The sequence below is a fragment of the Fusarium solani genome, assembly GCF_023522795.1.
Source record: "Fusarium solani strain SB1 chromosome Unknown bctg00000005, whole genome shotgun sequence".
In the NCBI taxonomy this organism is placed as follows: domain Eukaryota; kingdom Fungi; phylum Ascomycota; class Sordariomycetes; order Hypocreales; family Nectriaceae; genus Fusarium; species Fusarium solani.
Genome location: NW_027072153.1, coordinates 1,247,725 through 1,264,174, shown reverse-complemented (window position 1 = coordinate 1,264,174; position 16,450 = coordinate 1,247,725). Strand labels below are relative to the sequence as shown.

The following is a 16,450-nucleotide window of genomic DNA, read 5'->3' as shown; positions in this document are numbered from 1 at the left end:
CATAGCTGGCTTGTTGTGATGCTGTGTTTTTTCCAATCTTGTGTTTCATCAAGCCGCCTAAGATTTTGAGATGAAGGAACCCCAGCTGGTAATTCAATAGTCGCGATTCACAGTCACATTATAGTCCACACGTACTTATACAACTTGCCTATCAATATCTCGCTATAATAAGACACTCCATCATCAAACCTATATGTGTTCACCGTCAATAATTCGACCACTTCTTCAAAATTCCATTGTCGTTCAGGGTAGCCCTCTCTAGGGCTGTCGTCAATATTAGATAAGCAAGAATTCAACCCCATGTTTATCTGCTGCACACATGATTCGCCGCAATCGCTCTTCCAATGACGATCCCTTCGCGACCCCAGGCGGATGATGCAATGCCACGATTGGCTGCCCAACCTCAGACTCAATTCATCGCCGACAGACTCAATCTCAAAATCCCATCATCGCCAATTAAAGCATCTCGTGAGCAAGATCGAGTTCCCCACTGAAGCTCCAGCCTCGCACTGCGACCGTCTTCCCCAAGCCACTCTTGACCTTCTTTTTGAATTTTTTTTTCGCGCGCCCGCGTCTTGACCGCGATTTCCGTGGGGCCTTAGGGTCAAAGAGGTCTTCAAAAACCCAGCCCAGGCCTGGGTCGCTCACAGATGCCCCGATCTATCCCCGGTACTTGCACGGCGCCTTCACCATATCAATTGGCCTGGTGAGCCTGGCCTTGTCCTCCTTTGTCCTGACGTCGCTCTGTGCCGGCTGGAGAGGCTCCGGTCCCGGTGGCACCAAGGGAACAAACGCAAACTCCAAGTTACTCTTGTTATACCCTTGGCGGTGACTCAACAGCTTCAAATCTCGGATACCCTTACTTGGTAGGAGCTACCGAGGAGCTCGGCCTTTCAACTGCAGCCCAATCGATTAATTGCGGCTCAACTACAGCTGGCATCTGTCCTCCACCAACCCCATATCTACCTGCGACAACATTATCCCACTTCAATTGGACCCCAGCAGTCATCCATTGAGCACGCTCTCCTCTCAGACGCACGGCATGACGGCTCCTCACTCCGCGGCCTTCCAACAGGCCATAGACTCCACTGACCCTCATCTCACGGACCCCTCCCTCCTCAAGGATCACTCAGACTTTAAGTCTTACAGCACCAGCCGCTTCGAATATTCCGGGATCCGAGTCTTCTACCGCCAGCATGCTAAAGCCGAGCAGCTCCCCAAGAACCCCGCGCCGCTGCCGCTGCTCGTTTTCCTCCATGGGCTTGGAGGATCTGTCGCTCAATTTCACCCGCTGTTGAGCAGTCTTGTTGACCTGGCCCCCTGTTTGGCAATCGACTACCCCGGATGCGGACGGTCCGACTTCTCGGTCACCAGTTGGGAAGCTTACACGACAGAGGCCCTTGTAGAGCTCCTGGAGATCATCATCGAGGATTACCGCGACAAGGATGCAGGCCAACGTGTCGTTCTGATCGGTCATAGTATGGGAACGGCTCTTTCTGCCCAATTGGCTAACACGAAGCTGGCCCATGCAACCTCTCTGTCACAGTATGTGGTAGGATTGGTGGCTATTTGTCCAGTGTCCAGCCCACCCAATGAATCAACAACTACATGGGCCAGGAGGGCGTTGCGAATCCCAGGCTGGCTATTCGATCTGTGGAGAGCCTGGGACGGCTGGGGTGGTCCGGAGAGCCCAAGTGTCAAGCGTTTCGTTGGAGAAGGTGCTGATGAAGCAACCCGAATTCTTCAGTACCGCTTCAACAAGCAGAGCCGGACCCCAGTCTGGAGGCGAATGGCGAATGGCGCCTTGCCAGTTTACAAGGACGGTCAACCAATAGGCGGCATTCCTACTCTGGATACCTGGGCGGGCCTGGATATTCCTGTTTACCTGATCGCGGGGGAGAACGACAACATCGTCTCCCCCAAGGAGGTTGACAAGATCACCAAAGTCCTGGACCCTGAGGAAGAAACCTCAAAGCCCGATGACGGAGAAGAGACAGACCAAACGATTGTTGATGCTGCTGCTCCTGTCAACACCTCGGTACGGCCACGAGATCACATCCCTCAAGCCATTGACGATCTTCGGGATGAGGATTTCCAAGTCATCAAGCAACCCAGGTCCGAAAGCTCCAGCAGCGATAGCCCTAACGATCCTTCGACTCCAAACGAGACCCTGGCCGAACTGCCACCGCAGCCGAATCATCCCAAGAAGGTGGTTAGATCCATCGTGATGCCACCTCCTGCAACACACGCCGTTCTATATACCCCCTGCTCAGTTCGTGCCGTTGCAGGATTAATATCCGACTTCCTCGCCACGCATATCACAAACAGACTATCTCTTGCTTGGCAGCTGCAGTATCTATCCCGTGAAGGAAAGTGGGATGTCAAGAATCTCGCCAAGTGGAAGTCAGTCAACCCCGTCTCTGAGCCGATTGGTCCCGTCAACAACCCTGTCTTCCGCGCCCTCAAGACACTTCGCGAAGCCGACGACGTCCACTGCCCACCCAACTTTGTCGACAAGTGGGGTGACATTGTTAAAGATGTTATCGACATCTCCAAGGACCAACCCGTCTATGACCCACGCGGGCTGGATCGGGCTGGCGTTCATTACCACAAGTTTCCGACCGTGTCCAAGATCCCCCCACAGGCTCATGAGATCGAGGCCTTTATTAAACTTGTTGATGGGCTCCGCGAGAAGCAGGCGGAGCGGGCTGTCGCCGAAAACTGGCCCAACCCAGAAAAGTGCGTCGTTGGAGTCCACTGTCACTACGGCTTCAATCGCACGGGATACTTTATCGTGTGCTATCTCGTTGAGCGGTGCGGCTATGGTGTCAGAGAGGCTATTGATGCGTTCGCCAGGGCCCGACCTAATGGGATCCGCCATTCCCACTTCTTGGACAGGCTATACGTGCGATATAACGTGGATACTGTCCCTCACACCGAGACTTGATATCACTGTCACGTCAGTATGAGATCTTGATCCGAAGGAACGGTTGGCGGATAGGGAAGTGTGGTTGAATCGAAAAGGGGGGTTCTTGTTGGGTTAGCAGGTTGGCGTCTGGATAATTGATTGTCTTGTTATAAGAAAGCGAATGAATAGATTACTGGACCAAGCGTATGGATTTCACAGTATGGTTCTCCTGGGATGGAAGGGTGGAGTTGGCGTTATGATCCACGGATATCAATATTTCATACTGAGATAGCGCTTTCGTCGAATTGATAATAGTTTCACTCTATCCGGGGAATTCACTATTGCGGCTCTTGTTGTTTGAAATAGAATAAATTGTTCCGTCTGCCTACCCAACGATCATTGATCTCTCAGTCATATTCTAGTGACGACAACTACCAAAGTCAAGAGACCAAATCAAACATGGATATTCCAACATGTTACTCCCAATGTTGCCCAGTGTGAATTCCCCTTGAAAACGATTATCGAAAACATTCGTGATTCATGAATGCTTATACCAAAGTCCCAGTTTCATTCTGTAAACATCCTCCTCTTAGGTCTGATCTCTAGCGACAGCTTCTATAATGCCATCTATTCTAGATCGACGCGAGGACGTGGTACTCGGCACTGCTAAGAACCGATTCCTCATCTAGTTCATCTGAACCCTTGAGAAGAGACTTGTCCATCTTCTCCTTAAGTTCTTCGCTAATGACATCTACGTCGACTTCAAGGTATTCACGCAGGAACTTGCCAACATCTGTGTTCTCAACATTGCCTCGGATGGCGTCGGTGCCCGGGGCCGCCAGAGCTGTAGATGTTGACGTCGACGGCCGTGTGGCCGTGGGTGCTCCATCCGACATGGGCCCGCAGGGAGATGAGGGCCGAGAAGAGGACAAGAGCGCTGTCGGGGTGCTCGGCGATGGTGGTGATCTCCTTGTCCGAGGCGTTGGAGATACCAAGGCCGCGGATGATGAGCTCCTCGTTGATATACTTCTTCAGCTTCTCCAGGTCCTTCTTCGAGTCAGACGAAGACGCAAGATGGGCGTGGAGCTTGGCCGCGAGCCACTCAGCCGAGGCGGTAGCGTTGGCAAGGACCTTGGGGTACCAGTTATAGACTGGGAGGTGACCGGGTTCCTGGATGGCGGTGGCGAGACCACCAGTTTCATGGTCGCTGGTCGCGACAAGGACGGTTTCAGTCTTGCTCTGCTTGATGAAGTCGAGAACGGCCTTGAAGGTCTTGTCGTACTCGAGGACCTCGTGGACCTGAGCCGCCGGGTCGTTAATGTGGCCGGCGTGGTCGATCCTGCTGCCCTCGATCATGATGAAGAAGCCCTTGTCGCTCTTCTCGGTCGCCTTCTCAAGAGCGCGCAGAGCAGTCGTGGCCATCTCACTCAGAGAAGGGTAGATATCGTTGAGGTTTCGGCGGTCAATCTCAAGGGAATGTCGGAGGGTGCAAAGAGTCCCAGGAAGGGAAGCTCGACGTTCTCGCCGCCCTTGAGAGCATCAAAGCCAGAGCGGCTATCGGTGTAAGTCCAATTGTGCTTCTCAGTGGCAAGCTTAATGACGTCCGTGTCGTCGGCTCGGCAGCTGCCCTCAGTTCCCTTAGCGAGGTAGTTGCATCGGCCACCACCAAGCATAAGGTCTACAGTTCGTCCAAGCGCCCTCGCCGATCTGCTGGAGAGCGATCTCGTCCTCCATTTCTCGGATCCTGACATGGGAGTTGAAACACGCAGGTGTAGCATCCTCGATCTTGGTTGTAACAACGAGACCGGTATGGTATCCGGCGCGTTTCGCAGCCTCGAGCACGGTGCCGCAGGGGTCGTGGTTGGGCAGGACGGCGATGGCACCATTGTAGCTCTTCTTGCCGCAAGAGAAGGCGGTCGCGCCGGCAGCGCTGTCGGTGACGAGGGAGCTGCTGGAGCGAGTACGGCTGGATCCCCAAAAGTGCTTGTCGAGCGTCAAGACGTCGTCGTGAGGGAGGCCTTGGACGAATTGCCTATAGCTGCGAGTCAAGGACAGCGGCGCAGGACCCATGCCGTCAGAGACCATGAAAACGAGGTTTCGCTTCGCCGAGGGAACATCGTGGTCGTGCCTCGTCTGCTGCTCGTGCTGTGTCCAGACGGCAATGACGATGACTGCGGCGGTGGCTACAAGAGCCCAGACGAAGAGGCCGAGCTCGCGAATGCGCGAGTGCCGGACAGCCTTGCGATTATCTGCGTCATCGGAGCGGTCGTGACCGGACAAGAGAGGATCGCTTTCGTTGGCCTCATAGAAAGCCATTGTTAGCTAAAAATCTGCGTAACAGCTTCGTGATACGGAGGAGTAAGACAAACCATGGTTAAAAATGACAGGCCAGCGTCGAGAGTGAGGTTGATAAAATAAAGGGAAGAGTTTAGAGCTCCGACGAGGCAGCGGGCGATAAGACGGCCGCCCTGGTGGCGTCTCAGTAAAGTTCCATCAGGCAGGGCGCGGGACCCGGAGGCAACAGGGGTCCCTACAGGGGTCTCTACCGCATGGGGCCGCTAACGCTCACTGGGGTGGACACGCTGCTCCGGAAGTGACATCAGTGGTTCACGTGGGAGGGACGGAAGAGGGTTTCATTTGCTCCACTGCCGGACCCCAACCAGCCGTGTCTCTGTTTCTCCCAAACACAACCAATGAATACTTCTCATCTTGACCACGGGAGCATATCTTTTGACACATGTTTGAGATCATGGGGATTGATGTTTTGCCCGTTGCCTTGGGGACATCTCTTGGATCTCGCTCATCTGCCCGAACTAACTCTATTTATTAGGTCTATGACTGCACCTGACTCTATCCCTCCATGACTGACTCTTCTCTTGCTTCGTCGAAACTTTATACTGGCATTAGAAAAATTCTACCTTGAGTGTGGCCCGTCGTTTCAATAGCCTATTGCCCCTCCCGACGACCCGACACCACCTCATGCAGCAAGCTTCGGGCAAACTCCACACTGAGAGAATCCTTTCGAATGGGTCTCTCAACGAGACATGCTCCTATCGCCTCGCGATTTCCAAAGAAACCCCTCACCCAGACGACGTGTCCCGAGTTTTGGTGTCAAACTTGCTGCTCGATGAAGGCGCTTCCTGAAGCAAGAGGTTGCGGACTCTCCCGGGTTTGTGGACGGTCAAGCGACCGATTTCGGCAAACCTCAACAAGTCACATACGATCCCAGTGGATTGCCAATAGGCCAACATCGATGCAATGGACCCAATAGATGCTCGAACTTTAGTGACATTCTGGTGCCACGGACGGGGGGCTGTGGTTCTCTCGTCACGCTTTGAGGGACGGATAACCACGTTGCCTCTCGGAGCGAGTGATGACGGCTGTCAAACCGGTTCGCACAGGGGAAAGTTGCTACACACTCACGAGAGTAATGGTAGGGAGATCCCAGCAGGAAATTCATGAAGCTGTCTCGTTCGTTTAAACAAACCCTCCCAGTCGCGGATTGTGCGTTTGTGAGTGATGGATGGCAAATCAACTCTGCAATCCGCAGCAAGGCAAGATGATGCCGGCTGCGTCGACTGCAATCGGAATCCCACTGCCTCAAAAGACGTCAGCCATCAGCATCGCCATGTCCCGTGCCTATCCGAGCACCTTTGTCGGGACACAGCGCAGCGAAAAGACCGAGAAAGCCACCCCCCGACCAAGATGCTCCCATGTGCGGCTACATCTTATTAGTGAACCTCTGCGGATGTTATGGCGGCTTCGAGTTTGATACGTCCTGCCACCGGATCTTTGAAGAGCTGAATAGGATAAACGATGCCGACGCCTGGGGTCCTGATACCATCAACGAGCTGCCATTCTCATTCCCCGACGAGTGCGTTCCTGGCTGGCATAACACGCGCTTCATCATGACCTACAGGGTCTGCTGCTCTCAGTGGTGGTCTAATTGCCCTTCGGTTACGGTTCCTGGCTACCCATGTCTCTACTACTACCTGGAGAACGTGTAGCATCGAAAAAGAAACATTGGCGATTGTACGGTACTGGTGAAGATATTAGATGGAATCAGCTCACGCTGAACGGGGCGGAGTTTAAGGCGTGATAGGTGTGTTAACTTGGCGTTTGGAGACAGGAGCGGTCGTTTCGAGGTTGAGGTGGGTTGTGGGAGGGCGTTATTCAGACAGGCCTTGTTATTTACTTACGATGTTGTCAGGGAGATAGGCATTCATTGGAAAATGCCCCCTCAATACGGCAACATATTCTTCAACTGTTGCATATTGGATTCTGTCAGGACCCTCAGTTTGATATGTGGTGTCTGGGACCTTTTGTGTTCTGCTGAACACGATCGACCGGTCAGAAATGGTCGAAAATAGTTCCGCCGGCTGTGTCATACGACGCCAGACGTTCCCCAGCGTCTGAAGCAGGGCCGTTGTGACGTTGTGCCGGGGATGAGATACATGTCAGCGACGAGGATGGCTTCATGGATGAAGAGAGGGTTGTACATTAGAGGAGCTGAAGAGTGGGAGGTGACATAGAGGTTGTCCCCGTTGGGCCAGCAGCAGGTGTCAAAGGTCATGCCCCTTGATTGTACTGGGCGTTTTGAAACGTCCTACCAATGAGGCGGTCGTGATAGGTATTCAGAGACTACAAGTAGGTGCACGATGTGCTTTTGCACCATCAAGTGTTCAGGAGCACTGACATCTATGCTGTGGCTGCTAGTTCGATGCATCGCAGTTGGACGTATGCTTCATTTGGCAGCGACGGGAATGTCGAGGCTTGGGATGAATGCTGATCTCAAATAAAAAAAAATTCCATCATCTTTGATAGTCTCTCAACTTGAGAATGACTAACCTGCTGATTTGTTGCCCAGACGGCAGATTGTGGGCTGGAAATGCTTGTTCAGAAGCTTGGCCAAAGGCAGCATGTAACTGAGCATCGGCGATTGGCGTGGGGAATTTGACGCCCAGGTCCATCCCATCCCTTGGAGCGAAACACGCAGCGCAGCAACGTCATAATTGGCGATGACTTCCAACAGGGGACGGATAATCGGCTTCGAAATTCGAGACGAACAACTGGCACTAGCTGAGCCGAGCGACGCCTGAATCATTCCCGCTGACATTACCTGGTCGATTTCGCTGCTGGCCGCTGACGGTGGCTTCACTTCTGGATGGTCGAGGCCCCAACCAATCCCTGAAACCAATCTTGGTGCTGACGGGACTGGGCCTGGTGTTCCCCTGCGTCGCGACGCTCCATCCTTGGATGCGAGGCCAGCACGCAACGCAACCCAACTTTACCCTTGAATTTATTTTCGGCTTCGTATTACCTGATGGACATAAACGGTTCTTTTCCTTTTCACCCCTTTCTGCCCACTTGAAGAGGTTCCTGGTGGCTTGAGCGGCTGCTGTAGATCATCCTTTCTCCTCCCAGTTAAACCTTCGATCTTGGGCCTCTCCAATCTTCAGCGCTCGCTCTCTCCTTCCTCGATAACATCATGCCTCAAAACGACGAGGACGAAGGCCGCCCGAGCCATTCCTCCAACACCAACGTATCCAGCCAGGGTGACGACAGCAGCGATAGCCGCCATGTTCGATACAACCTTACCGTCGATACCCAGAACCTCTCGCCGCCCCAGGCCACCCCCAACAGGCCTGCGCGCTCCGACACTGAGCTGCATCGCCAGATGACCTTTTCGCCCTCGCTGCTGCGTCGCCGAGTGACTCGCGCCCCGACCTTTAAGACTGTCGAGGACTACGATGAATTCGATACCACCTTTAGCGCCCGCCCTGGCTGGCAGCCCGGCTCTGAGCCTGGCTACGACCCAATGCTCCCCGATGGTGGACATGCGTCAATGCCGACTCTGACGGCGCCCTGCGAGATCTCCGTCATCGACTTTTCGCAGCAGGCCGTGCTCAAGCATCACTTTGACAACGAGGGCTTCATCAACTTTCTGGAGCTGCCTAAGGAGGATTGGGTCAAGTGTCGCTGGATCAATGTCAATGGGCTCAGTTGGGATGTGATCCAGGCCGTGGGCAACAAGAAGGGGCTGCACAAGCTGGCGTTGGAGGATCTGATGCAGATTAGGAACCGCACAAAGGCTGATTGGTATCCCAACCACGCCTTTATTGTCATGACTCTGCAGAAGCTCGTCCACCTGGTCGACGACGACGACGACTCGACCGATACTAGCAGCACCTACTCGAACAAGTCCTTCCACGCGCTGAGGGGATCCATCAGGGAGCTCTGGAGGAGCCGCAGGGCGTCGGACCCAGAGAAGAATGCACCGCCTCATGGGCTGCGACCACAAGATGTCACCACAGATCTTCAAGAGACTGGCATGATCCGGACCCTGCAGCGATACCATGCCTCTGGGAACGAGGCGCGGACCGAGTTTATGGAGAATCACTCGTCCCTCGCGCCCTACCAGATGGCCATCTCAGCGGAGCAGGTCTCCATCTTCCTGACATCGGATAACACCGTCATCTCCTTCTTCGAGGTCTCGGCCGGCGACATTGAGCGCCCCATCTTTACGCGCCTCAGCACCCCAGGTACCATCCTGCGCGAGTCCAACGATGCGTCCCTCCTGTGTCAGGGCATCATTGACGCCATCATCGACCTTGCCATTCCCCTGACGGCCGTGTATACGGATATCATTGCCGATATCGAGATCGACGTGCTCACGGCGCCGAGCGTCACGCAGAGTAAGAAGCTCTACATCTGCATCAGCGAGATCAACAAGATGCTCAGCTTCCTCAACCCCATCGACAATGTCGTCAACGTCCTGCGCGACCACAAGACGTACATGACACACGATCAGGCACAGAAGGAGCTCGAGAACGCTGGATCCGGCGTCATCATCACCCCCATGACACACACGTACCTTGGCGACGTGCTCGATCACTGCATCATGATCACCGAGTCTCTTCATCAGCTCAAGCAGTCGTCGGACAATTTGATTGATCTCATCTTTAATACTATTTCTGCTGGACAGAACGAGTCGATGAAGCAGCTTACTACCGTCACCATTATCTTCTTGCCGCTTACGTTTATTACTGGATTTTTTGGTCAAAACTTTGACGAAGCGACGTTTCCCGATCTTCACCATCCTATTTGGTATTTGTAAGTTATCCTGTCTCTGATGTCTCTAACTATATGCTAATGATTATCACAGCTGGGCCTGTGCTGTGCCTACCGTGGTCGCGACAATCCTGATTCTCATGAGAGAGATGATCTACAACTGGCTTGTGCGCATCGTGCAAAGGAGACACATTGTTACGCTCAGAAAGAAGAAGAAGAAGAAGACGAGGCAGCAAAAGATCAAGCTCAAGGTATAATGGCTTGGATTGGATACGTAGTTGCAGCATTGGATGATTTGATGATACCCAGACGTTGAGAAGCAGACTAGGATATTTCCTGCTCAGGGGATATAGAAGCCGGGTTGGCATATATACTTGATTCCGCAGACTTGTTTTGGCTTTTGAATCAAATTACTTGGATTGAATTTCTAGCTATGGTACCTGATAGTATCTATCTGCTGTGTGGGCAATTGTTATGGTTGTTCATCTATGAGCGCCTGAGCCAGAGTCCTTCGTTCGACGAGGACGAGGAGCTGCTCTCCGAGTCAACAGCGTAGTTCCCAGAGGATCCAACCTCCATTATCCCCTGACCGTCCAAGGCCGTTGTAGAGAGACATCCTCCGCTTTGCTCTGCCCTCTTGAGCGCGTTCCAGTAATGGCTGAGGGCATGGTCGAACGAATGCGTCAGCATCGCCTCCATACGATCCTTGGGTTCCATCCTCTCAACTTCCGCAATCTTCTCCTCGATGCTTGTCACAGCCGTTCTAAAGCGCTTAGCGTCAGAAGCCACGGCAAAGAGGAAAAGACGTCCAAATAGGTGAAGCCAATACTGCATGGCTTCGCGCTGGGGATGCCACAGGCCATAGCGGAACACCAGCTTCGGCTTCGTGTCTGGGGCAAGGTCTAGCGCTACCGTCATCTCGCCGGCAGTGTTCTTGAGCATGCCAGAAAGCTCGGGCAGTGTGACTGCGCTCCAGATCATGTGGATACGCTCCTGGAGGAGCTGGTTCTTCAACTGGGGGATGCAGTTGTCCATGATTTCCGCCTCAACTGGAAACGAAGGTCGTGACAACGCCAAAATCCGCTCGCGCTCATCTCGGTCAAGGGAGCCCTCTTGGAGGAATTTGCTTGGCCTCATGGCAATGTTGGATGACTCTGTGATTGGGACATAGTGACTGAGCTTCGGGTCCTTGGTCTCAGGTCGCAGGGCGAGGAGCAACTCTGGCTCAAGAAGCCAGACCAGCGTGAGCGCCTTCTTGGCGTCTGTAAGGTCGAAGCCTTCATGCTGGAGGTTCATATATACGCGGAGCTGGCATGTTGAGTTACTGTGAATCTTGATGTCGGCGCGAAGAAGGCCTAGGACAGTCTCCATTTCGATCTTGCCCCTGAAGGGGGAAATTGGGGCCATCCCTGGCTGTGCGGTTCCTCGTCCGAGGTCTTGATCTCCATATCGGTCTCCTGGTAGGATGGACAGCAGCGAAGTGTAGGGACAGCGGAGGCGAACCCCGACCCAGTCGTAGTCTCCGGGGCTACTAGAGGTAGCAATAGCGTTGCGAGCTGGAGTAAAGAGCCAGTAGGCCATACGATGGTCACCACCGCTTGGCTCTTCACCCTTAACTGGCTTTTCTATAGTAAAAGCAAGATCATCCGGAGCCGCGCTGTCGTTCTTATATGCAACGGCGCCTTGGACGCAAGGCTTGCTCATGAAGGTGCGGGCGAGGTGCTCAGCGCAGTGCTCGACACATGCCGCTGTGGGATTGGACTCGGTGGCAGGACAAGCCCACCGGGTACGGCCGTCGGCTTCTGCTGTGTAAGTCTGGCTAGACTTCTCTTTGGCGACGAGAAAGTCGACTTCGACGCTCCACTCGACAAGGTCGCTCCAGTTGGTGCGCTCGGAGTGACCAACGAGGGTCTGTGACGAGGAAAGAATATCCGACATTGGTGGTCTGTATGACTTGGAATACTCTGGTCGGAATGGCGGTCTGTGTTGATTTGGGGGGATCGATCAGGGGCGCCATCGGTGATGATATATATAAGATGGGTCTGGGACTTTCTTCCTCTCTTGGACGTGAGTCGCTGTGAAGCCATGCTGTGAAGAGCGACAAACAAGGATGACGGAGATACTGGATCAGGAATATTGTATAGAGCTATGTACTGAGAAGATGTTGAAGAGATAGTGAGAAAGGGGGAAAGTGCGATTCATTGTTCCCTTTATGGACTTGATGCAGAGTAACAAAGGCGGAAAAGTAACTGACCAATGAGTTGAATACGCCTCGCAGACTCACAGTAGGCTCAAGAATGGCGGTGACAAGCATATCATCTAAAAGCCACCGCTTCTGTGAATATCTGACATGCAAGCCCGCCAGGGACTGTTGCCAAGACAGTAGAGTGATTGCCCCATGAAACAATCACGGGCCGATGGGTAGCTTGTCCAACTTGCGACTCTGTGCCATGTTGGTGAGGTGTTACAACTGCGGAAGGGTGTTTCTCAAAAGAGCTCTTTTGCAATTGCGAGATATTTACTCTAGTTGTCCAAGCAGAGGAATATCCCCTATTCGGGAGTGTGTGTGTGTGAGAGTGCTAGTCTATCATGAAGGCAATCTTTGACATGTTTCCCGCTACTAAAAGCCGAAAAATACATCAAACTTATGGATAACGGCAGGATTGCCTTGTCGTGTACATCCATGATATCGAGACAGCTGTGCAACCAAGGCTAGGGTCATCAGGACGAGCCTTGTGTGACGTCCAGGGGTTGGCCCTCTATAGTAGGCAGCGGATGCGCATCGATGGCCGGGCCACCAGAGCCTCAGCTGTCGCAAGAAGAAACAATCGCAACGAGAATGGTCCCTGGCAACCTTATTCCAGTGAGATATGTGTGCAAGTGACGAGCCATTGCCCATCCGATGCATGGTTGGATTCTGAGGCATCCTCACCATCATTGTTACTCAACCTATCGGGCCTCAACATTAAAATGGTCAAGTTAGCACAAAATAGGTCAAAATATGCCTCAATAGGTACTTGACTAAATTCATCAACCAAACAATATCAGCCAGGTGATGGTGTTGAGGTCATGAGTGATTACGTAAAGCGGGAGCTCGAGCTTGGGCCGTCTGGAGCCTGCAGGCAGCAACACCCATTCTCGGATCACCAAGCCCCAGCTGAAGCTCACTTGTTTACATCAGTGGAGCTTATAGTCCTTCTTTCTTCCTACATCCAACCTATATATACCCCAACGAGAAGAATGTGAACACCGGAAAGCTTTGGTGATTCTTTCTCGTTTTTTGCGCTAGCTTTAAGGCCTGGGTGTCAGCAACGTTCTTACGTCAATACTCCCCTCATACAGTCTCTCATACTCTCATCATGGGAAGTCAGCGAGAAGAGAGAGACCAAACTGAGGATGCGAAACATGAAGATGAGATTCAATATGGCACAGTGGGCATGACCCAGGAGGAAATGGAAGAAAAGTAAGCCATCTCTACCACTTTGCTCTTGCATTAATTAACATCGTCCAAGATATCCGAACCGCCCAAAGAATCACTCAAAGACCCTAGTCTTCTCTGAGCTGTTTCGAGAGTTGTTTAATCCATTGAGCGAAAACAAGAAGCAAAATGCCACCGGCGCAGGCCCTAGAAAAGCCTTTAGAGGTGCCAATAAGCTCTCACCGCACGAGCAGCGACGACACATTATCGAGCGCTTCATCGTTCGATGGCGCAAAGAAGTCGGACCCGATTTCTACCCTGCTCTACGTCTGATCCTCCCCGACAAGGATCGCGATCGCGGTGTTTACGGCCTCAAGGAGAATGCCATAGGAAAGCTCCTTGTGAAGTTGATGAAGATCGACAAGAGTTCTGAGGATGGCTACAATCTTTTGCACTGGAAGCTACCTGGTCAAACCACTGCCTCTCGCCTGGCTGGTGACTTTGCTGGACGATGTTTTGAGGTCATTTCGAAGCGCCCGATGCGTACAACACCCGGCAACATGACAATCGCCGAGGTCAATGAGCAGCTGGATAAGCTTGCGGCGTCTACGGGAGAGGCAGAGAACCTGCGTGTCTTTGAGACTTTCTACAACCACATGAACGCTGAGGAGTTGATGTGGCTCATCCGGATCGTCTTAAAGCAGATGAAGGTCGGTGCCACCGAAAAGACCTTTTTGGATCTCTGGCATCCGGACGGCGACGCCCTTTTCAGCGTCTCTTCGAGCTTAAGGCGAGTGTGCTGGGAACTCTCCAACCCTGAGATTCGGCTCGAGCAGGATGAGGCGGGTGTTGCCCTTATGCAATGCTTCCAACCGCAACTTGCTCAGTTCCAGATGCCTGCGTCTTTTCAGAAGATGATTCAGCTCCTTCGCCCGACAGAGGAGGACCCTGAATTCTGGATCGAGGAGAAGCTGGATGGTGAGCGCATGCAAATGCATATGGTTGAGGATAAAAAGCACCCCGGCGGTCGCAGGTTTTGCTTCTGGTCAAGAAAGGCCAAGGATTACACATACCTCTACGGCGACGGACTTCAAGACGAGAACTCGAGTTTGACACGACATCTCAAGAAGGTCTTTGCGTCAGGTGTCAAGAATCTGATTCTGGACGGCGAGATGATTACCTGGGATATGGGCGTTGACAAAATAGTCCCTTTCGGCACTCTCAAGACTGCTGCCATCGCAGAGCAGCAGAACAAGTCGGATACGGACGCGGCTGGTCACCGTCCACTATTCAGGGTCTTTGATATCCTCTACCTCAACAACAAGCCCTTGACTCAGTACACCCTACGAGATCGACACCGCGCTCTCGAAAAGGCCGTCAAGTCTGTTCATCGACGTCTTGAAATCCACAACTACACCAGCGCAACAACTTCTGACGCCATTGAGCCACTTCTCCGCGAAGTTGTTGCCAACGCTTCAGAAGGCCTTGTGCTCAAGAACCCTCGCTCCATGTACCGCCTCAACCACCGAAACGACGACTGGCTCAAGGTCAAACCTGAATACATGTCTGAATTCGGCGAGTCCCTCGACTGTGTCATTATCGGTGGCTACTACGGCTCAGGGAAGCGTGGCGGAATGCTTTCTAGTTATCTTTGTGGTCTACGAGTGACACAAAATCACATCCAAGCTGGCGCAAATCCTGAAAAGTGCTTTAGTTTCTTCAAGGTTGGAGGTGGATTCCGTGCCGAGGACTATGCAGAAATTCGACACCGAACAGAAGGAAAGTGGATTGAGTGGGATCAAAAGAACCCGCCCTCAGAATACATTGAGCTTGGTGGAGGCGAGCTCAGACAGTATGAGCGGCCAGACATGTGGATTCGCCCCAAAGACTCAGTCGTTGTTTCAGTGAAGGCAGCGAGCGTTGGCCCCTCAGACCAGTTTGCTCGTGGATTCACTCTGCGCTTCCCTCGATTCAGGCGTCTCCGCTTGGATCGGACATGGGACACTGCCCTGTCCCTAGAGGAGTTTCAGGAGCTGAAAGACCGAGTTGACGAAGAGTCAAAAGAAAAGGCCATGACGGTTGAAGACAGAAAGAGACGGAATCCCAAACGAATCAAGAGGGAGCTTGTTATAGCTGGAGAGGATTCAGCGCCGGTCGAGTTTGAGGGCGAGAAGACGAAGCTCTTTGAAGGGTTGGAGTTTTGCGTCCTTTCTGAAGCTCTGAAACCCTATAAGAAGACAAAAACTCAACTCGAGTCCATTATCAAGGAAAATGGGGGCACCATTTCTCAAAGAGCGGCACCAGGTACAAACATGGTGCTTATTGCCGACAAGAAGGTGGTCAAGGTGGCGAGTCTCATGAAGGGAGGAGACGTGGACCTTATTCGTCCTAAATGGATCAGAGACTGCCTGGAGCAGGATTTGGGACAATTTCTGCTGCCGTTTGAGGAATCACACTTGTTTCACGCTACAGAAGCGATGAAGCGCGCGGCGGAGCAAAATACGGATCAGTTTGGAGACAGCTACGCTCGAGATATGTCCATTGATGAACTCAAGGATCTCATGGACTGTATGCCCAAGATCGAGGACGGGGAGCCATTCGACAAGCATGAGTTTCTACAGCAGCTTGATGAACACGGCAAAGATCTGGGCAATTTGAGGAGCTTTATTTTCCGGCGCTGCGTGGTGTTGTTCCACGGGGTTGACATTGATGCCAATCGGGTCTCTCGGTTGAAGCACTTTGTCAAGTATGGCGGAGGAAGTGTCACCGAGGACGCAGGCGACTCAGCCGTGACACACGTCGTGATAGAAGGAGGAGATCCAATGCAAGTGGGTGAGACGGCCGATATGGTGCGTAAGGAGCTGAGCTCAAGACGCACACAACCGAGGGTGGTGAGCGGAAAATGGATTGACGATTGCTGGAAGGAGGGCACATTGCTTGATGAGGAGCAGTTTGTGGTTCCATGAAGAACAATGGGTATTTAACAAGTGTATACTACCTAGCCTTTATGTTTATTTATGCCTTGAGGATTAGACGCCATCAAAATGACCGAC

The 16,450-nt window shown here is 52.7% G+C and overlaps 5 protein-coding genes across 5 annotated transcripts; 3 read left to right on the top strand and 2 right to left on the bottom strand.

Annotated features, from left to right (window-relative positions):
* Positions 1-1,042: 1,042 nt before the first annotated feature.
* Positions 1,043-2,947, top strand: MRS44_008822 (uncharacterized protein; the record flags this gene model as incomplete). The annotated part of the gene is made up of 1 exon (XM_065621071.1): positions 1,043-2,947. The coding sequence occupies one exon, from the start codon at positions 1,043-1,045 to the stop codon at positions 2,945-2,947; it is 1,905 nt and encodes a 634-aa protein (XP_065477143.1).
* A 593-nt stretch (positions 2,948-3,540) lies between these two features.
* Positions 3,541-5,280, bottom strand: MRS44_008821 (uncharacterized protein; the record flags this gene model as incomplete). The annotated part of the gene is made up of 4 exons (XM_065621070.1): positions 3,541-3,659; positions 3,715-4,437; positions 4,591-5,230; positions 5,278-5,280. 4 exons carry the CDS (start codon positions 5,278-5,280, stop codon positions 3,541-3,543), a joined length of 1,485 nt encoding a protein of 494 aa, XP_065477142.1.
* Positions 5,281-8,396: 3,116 nt separating this feature from the next.
* Positions 8,397-10,236, top strand: MRS44_008820 (uncharacterized protein; the record flags this gene model as incomplete). The annotated part of the gene is made up of 2 exons (XM_046269690.2): positions 8,397-10,021; positions 10,074-10,236. 2 exons carry the CDS (start codon positions 8,397-8,399, stop codon positions 10,234-10,236), a joined length of 1,788 nt encoding a protein of 595 aa, XP_046132274.1.
* Positions 10,237-10,465: 229 nt separating this feature from the next.
* On the bottom strand, positions 10,466-11,917 carry MRS44_008819 (uncharacterized protein; the record flags this gene model as incomplete). Its single annotated transcript, XM_046280079.2, has 1 exon — positions 10,466-11,917. One exon carries the CDS (start codon positions 11,915-11,917, stop codon positions 10,466-10,468), a length of 1,452 nt encoding a protein of 483 aa, XP_046132273.2.
* Positions 11,918-13,338: 1,421 nt separating this feature from the next.
* On the top strand, positions 13,339-16,363 carry MRS44_008818 (uncharacterized protein; the record flags this gene model as incomplete). Its single annotated transcript, XM_046280078.2, has 2 exons — positions 13,339-13,442; positions 13,492-16,363. 2 exons carry the CDS (start codon positions 13,339-13,341, stop codon positions 16,361-16,363), a joined length of 2,976 nt encoding a protein of 991 aa, XP_046132272.2.
* Between the last annotated feature and the right edge of the window lie 87 nt (positions 16,364-16,450).